A 16,631-nucleotide genomic window follows, 5' to 3' on the forward strand; every position below is an offset into this window, starting at 1 on the left:
GTGCATGCATTTTCGCATATCTATGGTACAATGAAATTTAGAGAAGATTAGGAGTTTTTCTTAATATATATAATAAATGTGGTTGCAGTATGAATATTTGTAGAGAAACGCTGATTTTAATGTAGCATCATGTTTTTTTCATAAAATAGTTGGATGCCACAAAAGCAATTGAGTCAAATAAAATCTATTTCAAAATGATGAAATACATAAAGTAAATGCTTAAGCATTGTACGTACAATGGTATACATTTTCAGGTTTTTCAGAGTGCTTTCTCTTTTTTTGTAACCGTAGCAAAGACATCATTCTCTATTTTTATTTATTTATTCACTTTTCTTATAGCTGTTCAAGTCTAACAGATTTGAAATGCATCAATTATTTGCATGCATTTTATTAAGTGTATGTGTATCAACAGATTTTATTGAGAAAATGTATATTTTATACCTGTTTTGGTTATTTGCTTATTATTTCAGTTTTATAAATTATGGATATTTTAAAGTATTTATCTGCAGGGTTCTGTCTGGTATATAAATACATATATAATAATTCCTGTCATTTAAACAATGCATTTACATTAATATACATCTTTTCCTTTCACACATAGCTTTGTTTTCATGTAGAAAACTGATGGGTAAATCTCTATGGACACAATATTCATAGCAGTTCTGATTCCCAAACACTGATGAGAAGCTGCATCTTTTCCTTCTGTGTCCACAGGTGCAGACTCACTTGGAAAACCCCACCAAGTATCACATCCAACAAGCTCAACGGCAACAGGTCAAACAATACCTCTCAACTACATTAGCAAACAAGCACAACAATCAGGCATTAAGCTTACCTTGCCCAAATCAGCCCGTTGACCACGTTATGCCACCGGGCACTGGAAGCAGTGCACCCAACAGCCCTATGGCCATGCTTACATTGAACTCCAACTGTGAAAAAGAGGTAAGAGCAAATCTTGTCTTTGGCCTTTGATGTTTTAAAAGCTACGTTTCCTGTGCAGTCTGTTTTCCTTCAGGTAGTGAAAATGCTTGATTGGTCTCACAGTCTTCATAGTCCTCTTATGTTTAGTCAGGAATAGCTCTCTGGGATACTCATCCAACTTCTCTAAAGAGAAAGAAATAGAAACTATAAATATTAATATGTCTAAATGAAAAGCATGAACTACTTCGTAAGAGCAACTGTAGGAATTCTCTCCCTATCTGAAATATAGATACTCCTAGATTTCACTTATATGTATGCAAATCAAGAATTATACCAGAGTGGTGGCTATTTTGCAGGTTCCCACATAAATCTTTTCATAGAATTTAACTTTTCAGAACTCTTGCACACTAACTTGATTTTAGTTGAATTTTTCATTGCTTGTTGACCACAACCAATTAACTGTTAAGCAAACTTCCGTCCATCCTTATGATCCATACCCTTTGTGATTTCTGAAAATTCTTATTTAACTACATGTAGACATCCACAGGTGATTCCAATCTATATGAAATTGAAAATATTTTCCATCAGTATATGATATGACTGGTTCTAGTCCAGCACCTTAGCCACCCCACCAAATTGATATTTTCTCTCTCTCTTTCTGTTGTTCACACACACACACACACACACACACACACAAAGAGAGAGAGAGAAACTTGCACACAGTCACTTCTTTTTAGTTTTAAAGCTTTATTAAAGTTTTAAAAAGTATGAAATACAAAAAAGCAAAGAAAAGGAATTAAGAGCAAAAGAGAAAACAAAAAAATAGGGAATGCAAGCAACAACAACAGAAAAAAGCTATAAAAATGGAACTTTTGACTTTTTTGATACAGATAAAAACGTAAATCAATGACCCTTTGAACTAGAATATGCCATAAAAACAATAGTTCTATCATCATAAACATATCTAATCATCAAAGCCTAAAACTAAAATCTCATATTTTTTTTCAGTTTCAATAAAAAAAATTGGCTTCCAAGTAGAAACAAAGATATGGTCTTTTCTTTAATTGAAGCCATGTCTGCCAATTCCATTAACTTCAGCTGCCTTTCTTCCATTGTGGATATATGTGTGTCCTTCCGTCTCTGCATGTACAGAAGCCTTGGGGCTGTTGTTAGATACAGTGTAAAACAAAATTCCAGCAACTATTTTATTTCTTAATTTAGCTGTAAAATGTATTCTAAAGCAGGGTTCCCCAATCTTTTCAGCTTTGCAGACTGGGGGGGGGGGAAAGGGTGTGGTTCTGTGTGAGTAGCAGGTGCATATGCCTGCCACTCATGCAAAAGGAGCACACGCACACACACTTACCCGCTGCTTGCACAAGTAGGAATTCATTTATGCTTGCCTGGTTCCAAAAGGCTCAAGGCCCGGTAGTGGGTTGCAGCCCAGGGGGTTGGGGACCCCTGTTCTAAAGTTATTATCAATGAAACTTTCAGTAAACAATAAAGGAACCAACTTAGATAAATTTCTAGTCGTGAAAGCCATTTAACACAGGTAGGCAAACTTTTGCAGCTCAGGCAACATTGATATCTTCAAAATAGCTGTCTTTGCCAGTCAAATTTATGTGTAGTCAAATTAACCCCAAGATGTTCCCTGCTGTCTCAAGTGACCTACCTCCATCAAAAGAATTCTTGAACAACTGTTTGTGTAAGGACAATTGAAGCATCAGTGTGCATTAAAAATGGGGAAAAAATCATTAGCAGGAGATTCTGTGCCATAGGAACAAATAAACATGATGTGACTTTTGAATTATGAATGTGCATAATTCTTCACTACAGGATGTGCCCTTGGCTGCTAATGCAGTTGGATTTAGTAAGGATTAAACTGTGAATGGACAGCAGATCTTTCAGGGTATGGAACTCCATACTAGTGAAAACTATTGGGGAACACGTTTTGAGGACTACCTGGTTTCACGGACTAATAAATAATCTTCCAGAATCATCTGGTTGACCACTGTGGGACCAAAAAGGCTAGTTTGCATGGATATTTCTAGGACTTGAATCAGATTATTAAAATCTGATTAATTTATTTGATTGTGACAGGATTAACTTTCTGTTCTAAAGACCTTTTTGTTATTTAAATATTAGTTAAATAATATTTTATTTTATTTTATTTATCCTGGTGTTATATTATCCTGGTGTTGCACTATATCCCATTCTGATCTTTTTGTTCTTATGTTCTCTTTTTCATGTTTGCAGGGCTTTTATAAATTTGAAGAACAAAGCAACAGAGCTGAAAATGAATGCCAGTCTCTGAATACACATTCTCGAGTGTCATGTATGCAGGTATGTATGCTTGCATATTGACTGATAGAATCTTCATGTGATTTCTTAAGATCTCCAAGCCTATTTCATATTATTAATTTTGCTAAGTTATTTAAAATACAGTTAGAAAACATTCTAATAATTATACATTTGGAAATACATGTATCCTACAGATATGTACCTGGTCAAAATGGTAGTGGATCAGCCAGGCATTTCATATGGCGTACTTGGTTATGCTTTCATCCAGTTAACAAATATTGTGCATGAAATAGCGATAAAATTCAGAACAGTTAAAACTTACAAACAGTGGTAGAATTTTGACTGTGGCTTGAATTTTGTAGTATTTCACTAGGAAATAAATTCCAGTAACTCAATGGTCTTTGATCTGATTGGATTACTTATCCACGGAGATCTCTTCTAATTGTTAAATACATTTGTGTTCTGTCAATAAAACATGCAACTGCATTTTTTGAATAGCCAAAAATAATTGGCTTTACAGGAATGCCAAATTATTCAAATCCCTAATATAATTCCTTTCGAGCAACAAAATCTTCAGACTACTCAATAAGAAAATAAGCGTTTCTATCCATACTACAATCTAGCTGTTATAGTTTGCAATTTATGGAATATTGGCATTGGTATTTCTGGGAAGAGTATAGTGAGAAAACTCTAAATATTAAAAATGTTCTCTGAGAAAATATATCTGAAGTTATTTATTTATTTTTATTTTATTTAATTGGAATTATTTCCCGAAGGACTCAGGGCGGTTTACAGGGTATTAAAACAAGAAATACAAAAGTTAAAAACGATTAAAAATAATTACAACAGTCCCTGAAAAAGTAAAAAAAACACAATTAAAATTAAAATTAAAATTAAAATTCTCAGCCTGGGCCAGAGAGCTCGAAGAGCCAGGTCTTCAGGTCCCGGCAGAATGAACGGAGGTTGGGGGCAGTCCTAAGCTCCACGGGCAGCTGGTTCCAGAGGGCAGGTGCACCCACTGAGAAGGCCCTCCCCCTGGGTGTTATTTAAGAAGTTTTGTATAACAAAGGCATACAATCATGTAATATTTGAACTAATTGCTTGTTTATCGGCTTTCAAGATATGAGCAATTGCCAACACCAAGGATAGGAAATATTTATATATCTTTCAAGCTGTCTTACACTATAATGCACTACTTTGGGGGATTTCACCTCTGGGTTTCTGCTGGGTTCATATTACTTAGAATAACAGAGTTGGAAAGGACCTTGGAGGTCATCTAGTCCAACCCCCTGCTCGAGCAGGAGACCCTGCACCATTTCAGACAAATGGCTGTCCAGTCTCTTCTTAAAAGCCTCCAGTGAAAGAGCACCCACAACTTAAATACAACTGTAAACCTACAATGTGATGGGATAGCTGAAAGTGTAGACAAGAAATTCAGAGTGGCTACATCACTGTCAAAAACATTTCTAGGTCTCAGGCATCTCCCTAATTAATATTTTTTAAAAAAAAAATCTTGTGAGAATCAGTCATTTCAATAATGTTTAAACTGGGAAGCTGCTGCCCTTTTAGGACACTGTTGATCAAGTTTTGTTTTAAATTTAAATTAAATTAAATTTAAATTAAACTTCTCTATAATGAATTTTGTTTCCTTGCTTCCTCATCTGTATGGCTGATTTGAGTATGTGTAACTAGTTAATCCAGGTATAAAATAGCAGATATATTTCTGAAGCTGAAGCTTCTTTTCTCACTGATCTTCCCTTAACATATTATGATGCACAACAAGTCTGTAGCCAGTCTTAACTTAATCAGTTTACAATAGGGCTCATGTAATCCTGAAATAGGAAATAGCTTTTATAAGATTAAAAAATGGGAGTGATCAAAGAAGGTTTAGAGGATCGGTCCCCCAGCTCCTAAATAAATGAATTGGAATATTTTTATTTATTGAACTTATATAATTGCCCAAAGCAAATACAGGACTCTGGGTAGCTAAGATTATTTTAGAAACAGAACTGAAACAATATAACAACATTAGAAATAAGATGATTAATAGCTGGGAATCAGTAGAGGTGTACCTCATAACACTGTTCCTCAACTACAATGGAGACTAAAATGTGCGTCACTAACCAAGTCAGTTCTTAAGTGGCTTTTGCCCCCTTTCTTGCCACAGATGTTAAATGAATCACCACAGTTGTTAAGTTAGTAACATAGTTGTTAAAGGAAAATATGGCTTCCCCATTGACTGTGTTTGTTAAGCGGTCGCAAAAGGTGATTACATGGCCCCAGGGCACTGTAACTCTTAATTACGTGCAGTTGCCAAGGGCCTGAAATTTGATCACGTGACTATGGGGATGCTGCAATGGCCGTGAGTGTGAAAAAGGGTCATAGTCACTTTTTTCAATTCCATTGTAATTGAATGGTCACTAAATGAATGGTTGTAAGTCGAGGACTACCTGTATATCCAGGAGGTCTTTCCTTTCTCAGTGCTTGATGCGTATGAACATATTTTGCCCTAATACAGATTTCTGATACTCCTTATCTTTTGTTACAGATGGATGATGTAATTGACGACATAATCAGTTTGGAATCAAGTTATAATGAAGAAATCTTTGGTTTGATGGATCCTGCTCTACAAATTGCAAATACGGTATTTTGTTTTCTGTTATATCTTTTTAGTTCTCACCATGTTTTCATTAAAACGTTTCTATTTGTTCGTTTATCAGCAAAGATAAAATGCAAAACAAAGAAAAGAAAGAAAAAGAAAAAAGACTAACAAATATCCAACCCTAATAACAACAAAAAACCCATGTGTACAACCCCCCACATCAAATACATTTAACATTAAACATAAGGGAAAAAAATCCACCTCAGCTGAATGCCAATAGATACATCAAAAATCTAATATATTCCCTTCCTCTTACATAATGGGTCTACAATAGTTATAAACTTTTCCATCTATATTTAACAAAAACACTATATTACATAAACAACCATTCTTCTTGTGGAAATCTATTTATCTAATAATTGAATCAACCTAACATCTGTTTACATATACGTATACATATGTATGCATATACATATACAGTGTACAGTATAGACACACATACACATATCTATTTGTGTGTGTTTGTGTGTGTTTGTGTTTGTCAGAGGTTCCCAACCAGGGGTGCTCGCACTCTGTAGGGGTACGAGACGATATTCCAGGGGGTGCAAAAACTTGGGTTTTCAAAATTATAATGTATATGCATAATTCGTTGCCATTATTTCGAACTTTTGTAAGGGGTGCGAGAATACAGTATATCAGAAGCGTTCTACGGGTGCGGGGTAAAGAAACAGTTGGGAGCCACTGGTGTATTTATATATGTCTCTATATAAAACATGATAATCTACAAGTTATCCCAAAGTTAAAACTAATCTTCAGATTCCTCTGTTAACCATCTGTCATTGTATTTAACGCATAGAAAATCCACAAATGGATTCCAGTCTCTTGTAAGCTTGTCTAATCCATTTTCTCTAATCAGGGCAGTTAATTTTGCCATCTCTGCTAATTCAATTTTAAAATTCTTCGATGGTCGGCATCCCCTTTTCCTTTCAACGCTTAGCATGTCCAGTCCTCACAGCAATCACCATGTTAAGAAATCACTTCCCAAATTGTTTTTCTCTTGATTTATGCATAATACCTAGAAGAAAAGCTTCAGGTTTCATTAATATTTGTATTTTTAGTATTTTCTGCATTGTTAATTTTATATTTTTCCAATATAATTTTGCATGCTTACAAGACCACCACATATTTTAGAATATACCTGGATTTTTGTTGCATTTCTAAAACTTGTAGGAACTTATATTTAATTCTTATTTTTCTTTTTGCCAAATAAATTTGGATATATCTTTCTGCCACTGTTTAAAAGAAGAATCTTTGCTCAATATCCAGTATAGTCTGGAAAAGAAATAACATTCTGCACTGCAATTCTTCTGATTAATGACAAATCTAGTTTTACCATCTATATAAGTCCAACTTTATCTCCTTTCATATTTTAACATGATTATTTTTATATAACTTAGAATTTTCATTAGTGAGATTCACCCCCAAATATTTTAGCTTTAAATCTTTTTAAAGTTCCAATTTCCTACTCTTTTCCTCATTCATATTCTTAGTATTATCATCTTTAATTTATTTATTTTTAAACCCATGATTTTCTCCGAATATTTTAATCTTCCTCATAACATACTCAATATTCTCTAGAGCAGGGGTGTTAAACTGCCGGCCTGTGGGCCGGACGCGTCACCAGGAAACCGCGCCCTCCCCATTGTCGGCAATGAGCAAAAAGCTCCAATACATTGCGCGATGTCATGTGATGTCACAAATTTGACATGTCTGCTCTAGCATATCTTGCAAAATCAAAACAAAGTCATCAGCAAAAGCACTTATACTTATGTGCTTTAATTTGTAATCCTTTTACTCTGTCATCTTGTCTAACAGTTCCAGCACCAGGATAAATAATAAAGGGGATAAAAGATTCTCCTGTCTTGTTCCTTTCTGGATTTCACATGATTTTATCAAATCTCCATTCCCCATAACCTGTTCTTTCTGGAATGTATAAATGAACTTCAGTCCCTATAGAAAGCGTTGTCCAAAATCCATCTTTTAGACTACTTTTAAACATAAAGTCTCAACTCAAATTATCAAAAGTTTTTTTCTGCATCTAAGAAGATTAGTGAAACTATTTGTCACTAAGGTAAAGGTAAAGGTTCCCCCGCACATGCGTGCTAGTCGTTTCCGACTCTAGGGGCTGGTGCTTATCTCCGTTTCAAAGCCGAAGAGCCAGCGCTTGTCCGAGGACATCTCCGTGGTCATGTGGCCGGCATGACTAGACGCCAAAGGCGCACGGAGCGTTGTTACCTTCCCACCGTAGTGGTCCCTATTTTTCTACTTGCATTTTTACGTGCTTTCGAACTGCTAGGTTGGCAGAAGCTGGGACGAGTAACAGGCGCTCACTCTGTTACGTGGCACTCGGGATTCGACCCGCCAAACTGCCGACCTTCCAATCGACAAGCTCAGCGTCCTAACCCACTGAGCCACCGCGTCCCCTTATTTGTCACTACATTGTTACAAATGTTCAATTATATCCAATTACTCTCACATTGTCTTTTAATTGTCTTCTGGTTAGAAAACCACACTGGTCTTCATGTATATAATTTTGTAAAAAAATTAAATCTTTCAACTAAAATGGATGTAAACAATTCATAGTCATTGTTAAGAAGAAAAATTAGTCTATAATTCTTCACAGAAGTCCAGGCCTTCCTTAGACATTAAAGACATGTAGCATGTAGCAACATGTAGGCATATAGTTTCCTTGTGGAATAGAGTTTATTAAATCCTTCTGTCATGGTTCCAACAGACAGAGTCAATTAAAGCAGAACTCTGAGGCTTGAAAATTCCTCAAAGTACATGCTTATTAGTTACAAAGTATTGGCACAATCAAAAGTGAAACCAAGTTTGAAATTCTCACTAAAAATTTCCCAGTTACAAAGTATAATGTCCAACCCACAAAACTATGCCATCACTACATTTCCCAATACATTCATTTGGCGGGCTTTCTTATACAAGCCTAGTCCCTGATTGCAGGAGTAGTAGATTACCTTGGTTCCCATGGGACAGAAGATTATTTTGACCAGTGAAGTACCTGGGCAAGCACCCCTCCCTTCATTCTATGTGACAACCTAGAATGAAGAGAAAGTTGGCAGCAGCTAGGCTCATTGTAGAGTTGACACCTTCATCAGAAGAAGTAATTGCTCTTCAAAAGCTTTACAGAATCCATTCAATAAACCATCAGGTCCTGGTGCTTTATCTGTCTTAGCCCTATTAATTGCTTCTGTCATTTCAAAGGTCATTATTGGACTGTTCAAAATTTTAATTTTTCCTTTTTTCAAATGGCCATTTAGATTTTTTCTTCATTCTACTCTAGCATATATAAAGAAATTACCTTCCTTATTAATGCCATCTATCATCAATAATTTGACAAAGGAACATAAATTTGTTGTTAGTTGTGAAGTTGTGTCCGACCCATCATGACCTCATGGACAACGTTCCTCCAGGCCTTCCTGTCCTCTACCATCTTCTGGAGTGCATTTAAGCTCACGCCTACTGCTTCAATGACTCCATCCAACCACCTCATTCTCTGTCGTCCCCTTCTTCTCTTGCCCTCAATCTTTCCCAGCATTAAACTCTTCTCCAGTGAGTCCTTCTTTCTCATTAGGTGGCCAAAGTATATAAATATGTACAGATAAATATTTTTAGGGATATAGAACCCAAGATGCAGCTTGAGACTTGATTTGCTTCAAATTGGAAATTTGAGATTCAAAATCAACATGATGTCAAGTTTCCGATGTATGGGCTTTTCAAGTGACTCTGAGGCATTGTTTACCTTAAAAGTCCTTTATTAACCTTATACACCGGCAAATGCTTGCTCGAAGGAAGCTGGAATCTGAAGTCTCTGCCCCTTTCACAATATATTAAAACAGAATTCTCCACCTTTCTAATTTTGTCATTAATCATATTCTCCAATTAATTTAAAGAATCAGTTTCCCTTCCATTAGAAAACCCGCCAAGCTCTTATCTTTGTTAATTTCAGATGGCCTTGAGGAACAATCCTCCTCTTCCCCCCTCCCAACTTTAAACTCAATCTCTTAAAGCAATAAACAAGTTTAACATATGAAATGGCTACTTCTTCATCTCTTGTCAAGCAATAACATTTGATGTTAGCAGCGTTGACATCCGGCCCCCCTTACAAAAAGGACAGATCCTGTAATGTAAACAAAACACAACTTAGTAACTGGCTTTTGGTTTGTTGGGGTGTTTCTCATAAAACCTTTTGATAAGTCTGTCAGCTTTCACATCAGTAGATTTCACCCACATGGCTTCAGACAATGGGTATCTCTTCCATTGTACTAGGTATTGCAATTTTCCCTTAAAGATTCTAGAGTCAAGAATACGTTTCACTTCATAATGGGTCTGACCTGTTACCATGAGGGGTCCATGTGTTTTCTTAGGGGGAGGTCTTAAAGTGGAGGTTCGAAAAGTTTTCAGCAAGCTACAATGGAACACCGGGTGAATTTTCCCCAAAGGTCTGGGTAGTTTCAATTTTATTGTGACCAGGTTGATGATTTTCACAATGGGGAAAGGCCCCAAGAATTTCAGTCCCAGTTTCTTATTGGGTAGTTTAAGGCGTAAGTATTTGGTCGACAAATAGACCTTTTCCCCAACTTGGAATGTTCTTTGGGAAGCTCTCTTTTTTTCAGCTTGCTTTTTGTAGGTCTCAAAAGTCTTTTTTAAGGCCACCTTTGTATTTTTCCAAACTTCTTCAACCCCTCACCCAATGATCAAGAGTCTGGGAAGCGGAGGGTAATTGAGGGTATTCAGGTATGGGGTTGAATTCTTTCCCTGTGGCTACACGGAAAGGAGTGCAGACGGTGCTGCTATGTACTGAATTATTGTAAGCCACCTCTGCAAAATGGAGGAGGTCGGTCCAGTTTGTTTGTTGGTAAGAGATGTAGCATCTAAGGTATTGTTCCACCATTTTATTGGCAGATTCTGTGGCTCCGTTAGTAGCCGGGTGAAAAGCAGTTGATAGGCCTTGAGATGATCCAATTAATTTAAGAAAGTTTCTCCAAACTTTTGCTGTGAACTGTACCCCTCTGTCCGAAATTATTTGTTCCCTTCCGTTAGAAAACCTGCCAAGGTCTTATCTTCTGTAAATTCATATGGCCTTGAAGGTACAATCCTCCTCTTCCCCCTCCCAACCTTAAACTCAATCTCTTAAAGCAATACACAAGTTTAACATATGAAATGGCTACTTCTTCATCTCTTGTCAAGCAATAACATTCGATGTTAGCAGCGTTGACATCTGATTTGTTTGAGGAAAAATACAATAAGCAGTAAATTGTGTCTATATACCTGTACCTTCCTATTTTGATAAGATGGTATAAAAATAGCCAGTATACCCTAATCCGCCAGAACATAAGGCGGCTAACTTCAGGGTCTCTCTATAATATTATTTCACATTCACCTATTAAAGGCAATGATGAAAATTAGACCAGCCTCTATGGGTCCATGACTATGAAATTGTGCTGAATTAATACACAAAGAATCTGATTCTACCTTTCAAAATCCTTTTAAAAAGTCATCTCTTATTTAAACAATCAAAATGTCAACCTTCATCTGGAACTGGATTTTTGAGCTGAGAGATTTGTTGACAAAGCTGGTGGCCAACATAAGCCTTTTTGAAAGAATGACAGAGTACATGGTATTTGTGACTAATTTTTAATACTCTCAGAAATCATATACTGTGACTGTAATTACTCATGCACTGAAAAAGATACACTCAATACAAAGTAAGACAACAAGGGGGAAAAAAGGCTACCTCAATAAATCTGAGTCTTTTTTTCTCTACAAACAGTTTTCCCCACTGAGACCAAAATAGTAAAGTGCTTCACATGGTCTGAAAGGCATGCTTTGCAGAAATCACCAGATGGTTATTCATGTCCATATCAGAAAGCTGATTGTGCTGTGTTGTCCATGTTTGGAAGGAAAGAAGTTGAAACTACTTTATCTCCAAGTCCTTTTGAATTTCTTGGGATATGAAAGAAATTTATTCAGCTTGATGTCTCAATTTACTTGAAGATTCATCTCCAAAGTATCAATTTAATTTCTTTCCAATCAAATCACCTAGTTGAATCATTGCACATTATTGTGTGTATGTGTGTGTGCATTAGTTTACCTGAGCTAAAAGAATAAGTTTGTTTTCATCAAAAATCTCTGATTAAAATCTATGATTCAACTCCTCTGTTATCCAAAGTCCAAATCAGGTTGGTTACCATTGCTCCAGAATTCAGAAGAACAGGGCATAGAAAGTGTACTTGGATATTTCCCTAAATCATACCATGATTTTTGGAGGACAGAATCTTACTAGACAGCTACAGTGTAGTTCCTTGGTATTTCTTGAAGTTTCTTACCGAAGTCTACACCAGGGGACATATCCTATAGGTTGTCTGTTAATTTGGAAGATTGCCCTACATATAAAAATTAATGAGACACAATTGTAGTACATTTATCCATTTGAAATCCATAACCAAAATCCACAAATTATGTTGGCAGATATCATATTGAAATACAGTAATTTTACTCTGGTAATACTAGTGCCTAGTACTAATTCTTTAGAATTCTTGGTCTAGTCAGATACTAGGCCCTCTAAAGCAGAAGTTAAGCAAAATCCCAATAAAAGAAGATGTCTTCTTGGAGCCCATGAATATAGTTCTACAGAGTTAATAAGGATGCTATTGTACAGTAGCAAAGACAAGGCCCAGTCTGTAACAGTGGTAGCTGTGCTCATTTGCTATTGAGATACAGCAGTCACAGAAAATCTCATTTTTATGAAATGTAATAAATTAGATGCTATAAATTATTGCAATGGAACTTTATGTAAAGGTCACACATGATACATGTTTGTTCTGCTTTGACTGGATAAGAGCGCACACATCTTCAGGACTAGTTTGTTCATCCTTGTGGTTTATCTTTTAAGTAGAGCATTCAGATTTTCACCACAAACGTTATAGTGTTATCTTAAAAACTATTTGTGGTACCTTTCACTAAATGTTCTTAACTATATTTACCAAAAGGATAAACTCCATTGATTTTTTTTAGATTTGCATCTAAATCTAACCACTGGTGGTGGTTTCTTGATTGGGCTGTTGTTTACTGTTAGCTTGTTTCAAAGTTCCTTGGTTGGGTATTGTTTGCTTTTTGATTGTTGGTCTAATATTAATCTTGGTGCGAATCTCTGCACACATGGTGTTGATTGCTGATGGGGAGATGTTTTGGTCTTTCTGTTTCCTTTTTGGCTTTTTGATTGTCTGTTTTGAATGGCATGTAGATGTTTATGTCTGTGTGCCTGTTAATGGCTGATTTGTCTGAGTGCCAGATCCTATATATTGGTTGCATTCTCTGAAGTATATCTCAGACATCTGCAACAAGATATAACCTTCATTTCTGGTGGAGCTATATTGACAGGGAAGCAACAATACAGAAATGCTGGTGGTCTTTGCTCCAAACTTCAACCTTAAAATTATCAAGGGTTTTTGTAGGAAACACAGGAGATAACATCTCATCTCTTATCCTTTCCAGTTACCTGTCTCTGGCAATCTAGTGGACTTGTATGGGAATCAAGGTTTGCCTCCTCCAGGAATTAACATAAGCAATTCCTGTCCTGCTAACCTTCCTAATATAAAAAGGGAACTGACAGGTAAATATGAATTCTGTTTTTAAAAATATAATAAATACACCACGTCATGAATATATGCAATTTAATGCTGGAAATATAAACATCCTGTTGGATTAAACCCCAACAATTTCTGCTATATTTATTGAAAGAAAGATGATCAGGGGCTGGGAGTGAGATGGGGAGATAAACACAGGCAAAAATTTTGTGCTTCACCACAATCACAGCTCCCAGGGGGAGGGCGTTCTCTGTGGGCGCGCCAGACCTGTGGAACCGCTTGCCAGTTGAGCTCCGGATGGCCCCCGACCTTCGCTCCTTCCGGCGCGATTTTAAAACTTATTTATTTGAACAATCTGGCCTGGTCTGATGGGTTTGGGGTTGGATTTAGTTTTAACACACTTTTATTATTGTATTATATTGGACATAATTATTTAATTCTTTTTAACTCTTTTTTAACTTTTGTATTTACATTTTGATATTTATTGCCCTGTACACCGCCCTGAGTCCTTCGGGAGAAGGGTGGTATAAAAATTTAATAAATAATAATAATAATAATCCATGTAGACTTGCCAGCTTCATTTCAGTGCAATATAATCCCCCTCCCCAATAAATTGTCATGCTTGTTTGTGCATATATGAATTCTATATTGATATATTTGGCAAATTCAGAATATAGGGTCAGGATGCTAAAAAAATTAAATTAATAACTATGTATTAAAATTAATTGTTATAAAGTTTTCCATTTATAAATTAATTGACTTTACAATATGCATACAAACAGAGATTCCCCTCCCTTCTTCCATCAGGAACTCAAAGAAATAGGGATAAGGGAGAGTGGGGAAAAGCAAGGGGCATCTGCCCTGGGAAGTAAATAAAAAAAGCAGGGGGGGGGGAGAGAAAGAAATGAGGAGAAGGAAACAGCAAACTGACAGGGAAGGAAATTTTAAAAACAAAACAGAGAAGGATTAAAATTCATCAGGCAAGCACCCTTTCTCAAACAGGGGCTAATCTTCAGTCTTTAAATAGATATTTTTCAGCTCCCCAAATGGATTTCTTTTGTTTTCAGTAACGGTTTCTATTCTTATTTAAGACAAGATTCCCAGGGTCCACAAATAATTCAGAACAATTTTACTCAACAACATCCAATTCAGAAAGATTCTTAGGTCTCATATCTTTAAAGGAGCTGCAATTAATCTTGGGGTCTCCTTCCATAGAATATACCCTCTGCCCACCACCAACTAAGATTAAAACTGGGATCTTTGCCAGGTTCTTTATGGAACCCTTGATGAGCTTCCTAAACAAGGCTAGCAAAGAATCTGCCCTCTCAGAAGAGCAAGGACACTGGTTTCTATTGGTGCTGTCAACAGAACAGGTCCTCTCTTGCAGAGAATGAGGTGGCTGGATGGAGTCACTGAAGCAGTAGGCGTCAGCCTAAATTTTATTTATTTATTTATTTTAATCCCATTTATATCCCGCCCTTCTCCGAAGACTCAGGGCGGCTTACAATCTAAGAAGCACAAACAATGTGCTTAGCAATAGCCTTCATTCTATGTATATGCTTGCTTATTAGGGCTTTCGCGCCCCCCCCAGCGGCATTTTTACAAAGTCAGCCTATTGCCCCCAACAATCTGGGTCCTCAGATTACCAGTGAGAACTGCAGTCTTGTGGAACACACAACGGCTATTCCTACTTGAGCCTAAAAACTAAAAGCCGTAAAACTTCAGTGGCCAGGAAGGTTAATTTCTCTGTGGTAGCTGAGGCACAAGGGTTATTAAGCATAGGTAGAAATGAGCTTGGTAGACAAACAGCCCCATTTGGTGTAAAGCAACTTTCTATGGAACAGAACGCGTGACAGAAAGTATAGAGCGAAAAGGAAAATGAAGCTTCTTTTTTCGCTATTCATCTGCTTAAGGGTCATTTGTCATATATACACTATGGTTCACATAGCATAGTCTGAAAATAAACAATGCTGTGTTCAAATGTGAAATATCAAGTTTTCTGAGAAAGTTCCTTGTACCAGTCACGTTGTATGGACCTAAAACAGCATCCTTGAATTGAGGGGCAAGTCATGAGTGCAGAAAAGATTTTTGTTAGTGTATAGTATTTGTCTTTCTTTTTTTAAGGAAGGGACAGGACTGCAAAGATAAAGCATCATTGTGTCTGATGCAGCTTCGTTAAGAAAGATGCAGCATTTGTTCATTATTATGCTTTTATAATAAAGAGACCTTTATTATCCGTATTTCGAAATAATCTAGGAATAGCCAATACAGACGTTTCACTGCATGGTTGACCTTCATCCAATGGTTAATATGTGTAGCTTTTTAAAAATTTAATGTTAGTGGTTAGGGAGAAATAAAGTATTACGTTATTACAGTATGCCGCTTTCCTTGGAGCAAACCTAATAGTTTAATGGATAAAATCCAACGTTGCACAAAATGACTTTTATACTTGTGCAACAGGACTTGGCCGTCTCGTTTCCCAACCTTCTGGAGAAGATTTTGAGGGTGCAGGGTACACAGGGGTACACGAAAAAGGAGGAATCTCTTCCTTTCCTGTTCTACTGATGGAAAATATTCTGGCAGATGGAGGCTTAGCTGAATGCAGCCCGTTATCCTCAGGTTAGCTGCTGCCTCAACTGAAAATGTTACTTTATTATGTTACTGCATGAAGGATATATTAAAACATATGAAGAACAGTTGCAGGAATTGAGTATGGCTAGTCTAGAGAAAAGAAGGACTAGGGGTGACATAATAGCAGTGTTCCAGTATTTGAGGGTCTGCCACAAAGAAGAGGGGGAACATCCTATTTTCCAAAGCACCAGAAAGCAAGACAAGAAACAATGGATGGAAACTAATCAAGGAGAGAAGCAACCTGGAATTAAGGAGAAACTTTCTAGCAGTGAGAACAATTAACCAGTGGAACAGCTTGCCTTCAGAAATCGTGGGCGCTCCATCACTGGAGGTCTTTAAGAAGAGACTGGACAGCCACTTGTTTGAAATGGTATAAGGTGTCCTGCTTGAGCAAGGGGTTGAACTAGAAGACCTCCAAGGTCCCTTCCAGCTTATTCTGATTCATCATTTCTAATCTTTAAAGTGGCAGCATTACAGCTACACTAGACTCCAGGGATTAGTACACTTCTGCA

The 16,631-nt window shown here is 36.7% G+C and overlaps 1 protein-coding gene across 4 annotated transcripts in view; it reads left to right on the forward strand.

Moving 5' to 3' along the window:
• Nucleotides 1-16,631, forward strand: part of MITF (melanocyte inducing transcription factor) — a 178,094-nt gene that overhangs the window by 153,139 nt on the left and 8,324 nt on the right. For 2 of the 4 annotated variants that reach the window (XM_083355175.1, XM_083355176.1), the window contains exons 3-7: nucleotides 715-942; nucleotides 3,175-3,261; nucleotides 5,768-5,863; nucleotides 13,397-13,514; nucleotides 15,949-16,107. In XM_083355175.1, coding sequence (XP_083211301.1) covers nucleotides 715-942; nucleotides 3,175-3,261; nucleotides 5,768-5,863; nucleotides 13,397-13,514; nucleotides 15,949-16,107 — 688 coding nt within the window. The remainder of the gene's footprint in view (nucleotides 1-714; nucleotides 943-3,174; nucleotides 3,262-5,767; nucleotides 5,864-13,396; nucleotides 13,515-15,948; nucleotides 16,108-16,631) is intronic. The other 2 variants (XM_083355177.1, XM_083355178.1) reach the window with 1 other exon arrangement.

Source organism: Vipera ursinii (assembly GCF_947247035.1).
Source record: "Vipera ursinii genome assembly, chromosome: 2".
In the NCBI taxonomy this organism is placed as follows: Eukaryota; Metazoa; Chordata; class Lepidosauria; order Squamata; family Viperidae; genus Vipera; species Vipera ursinii.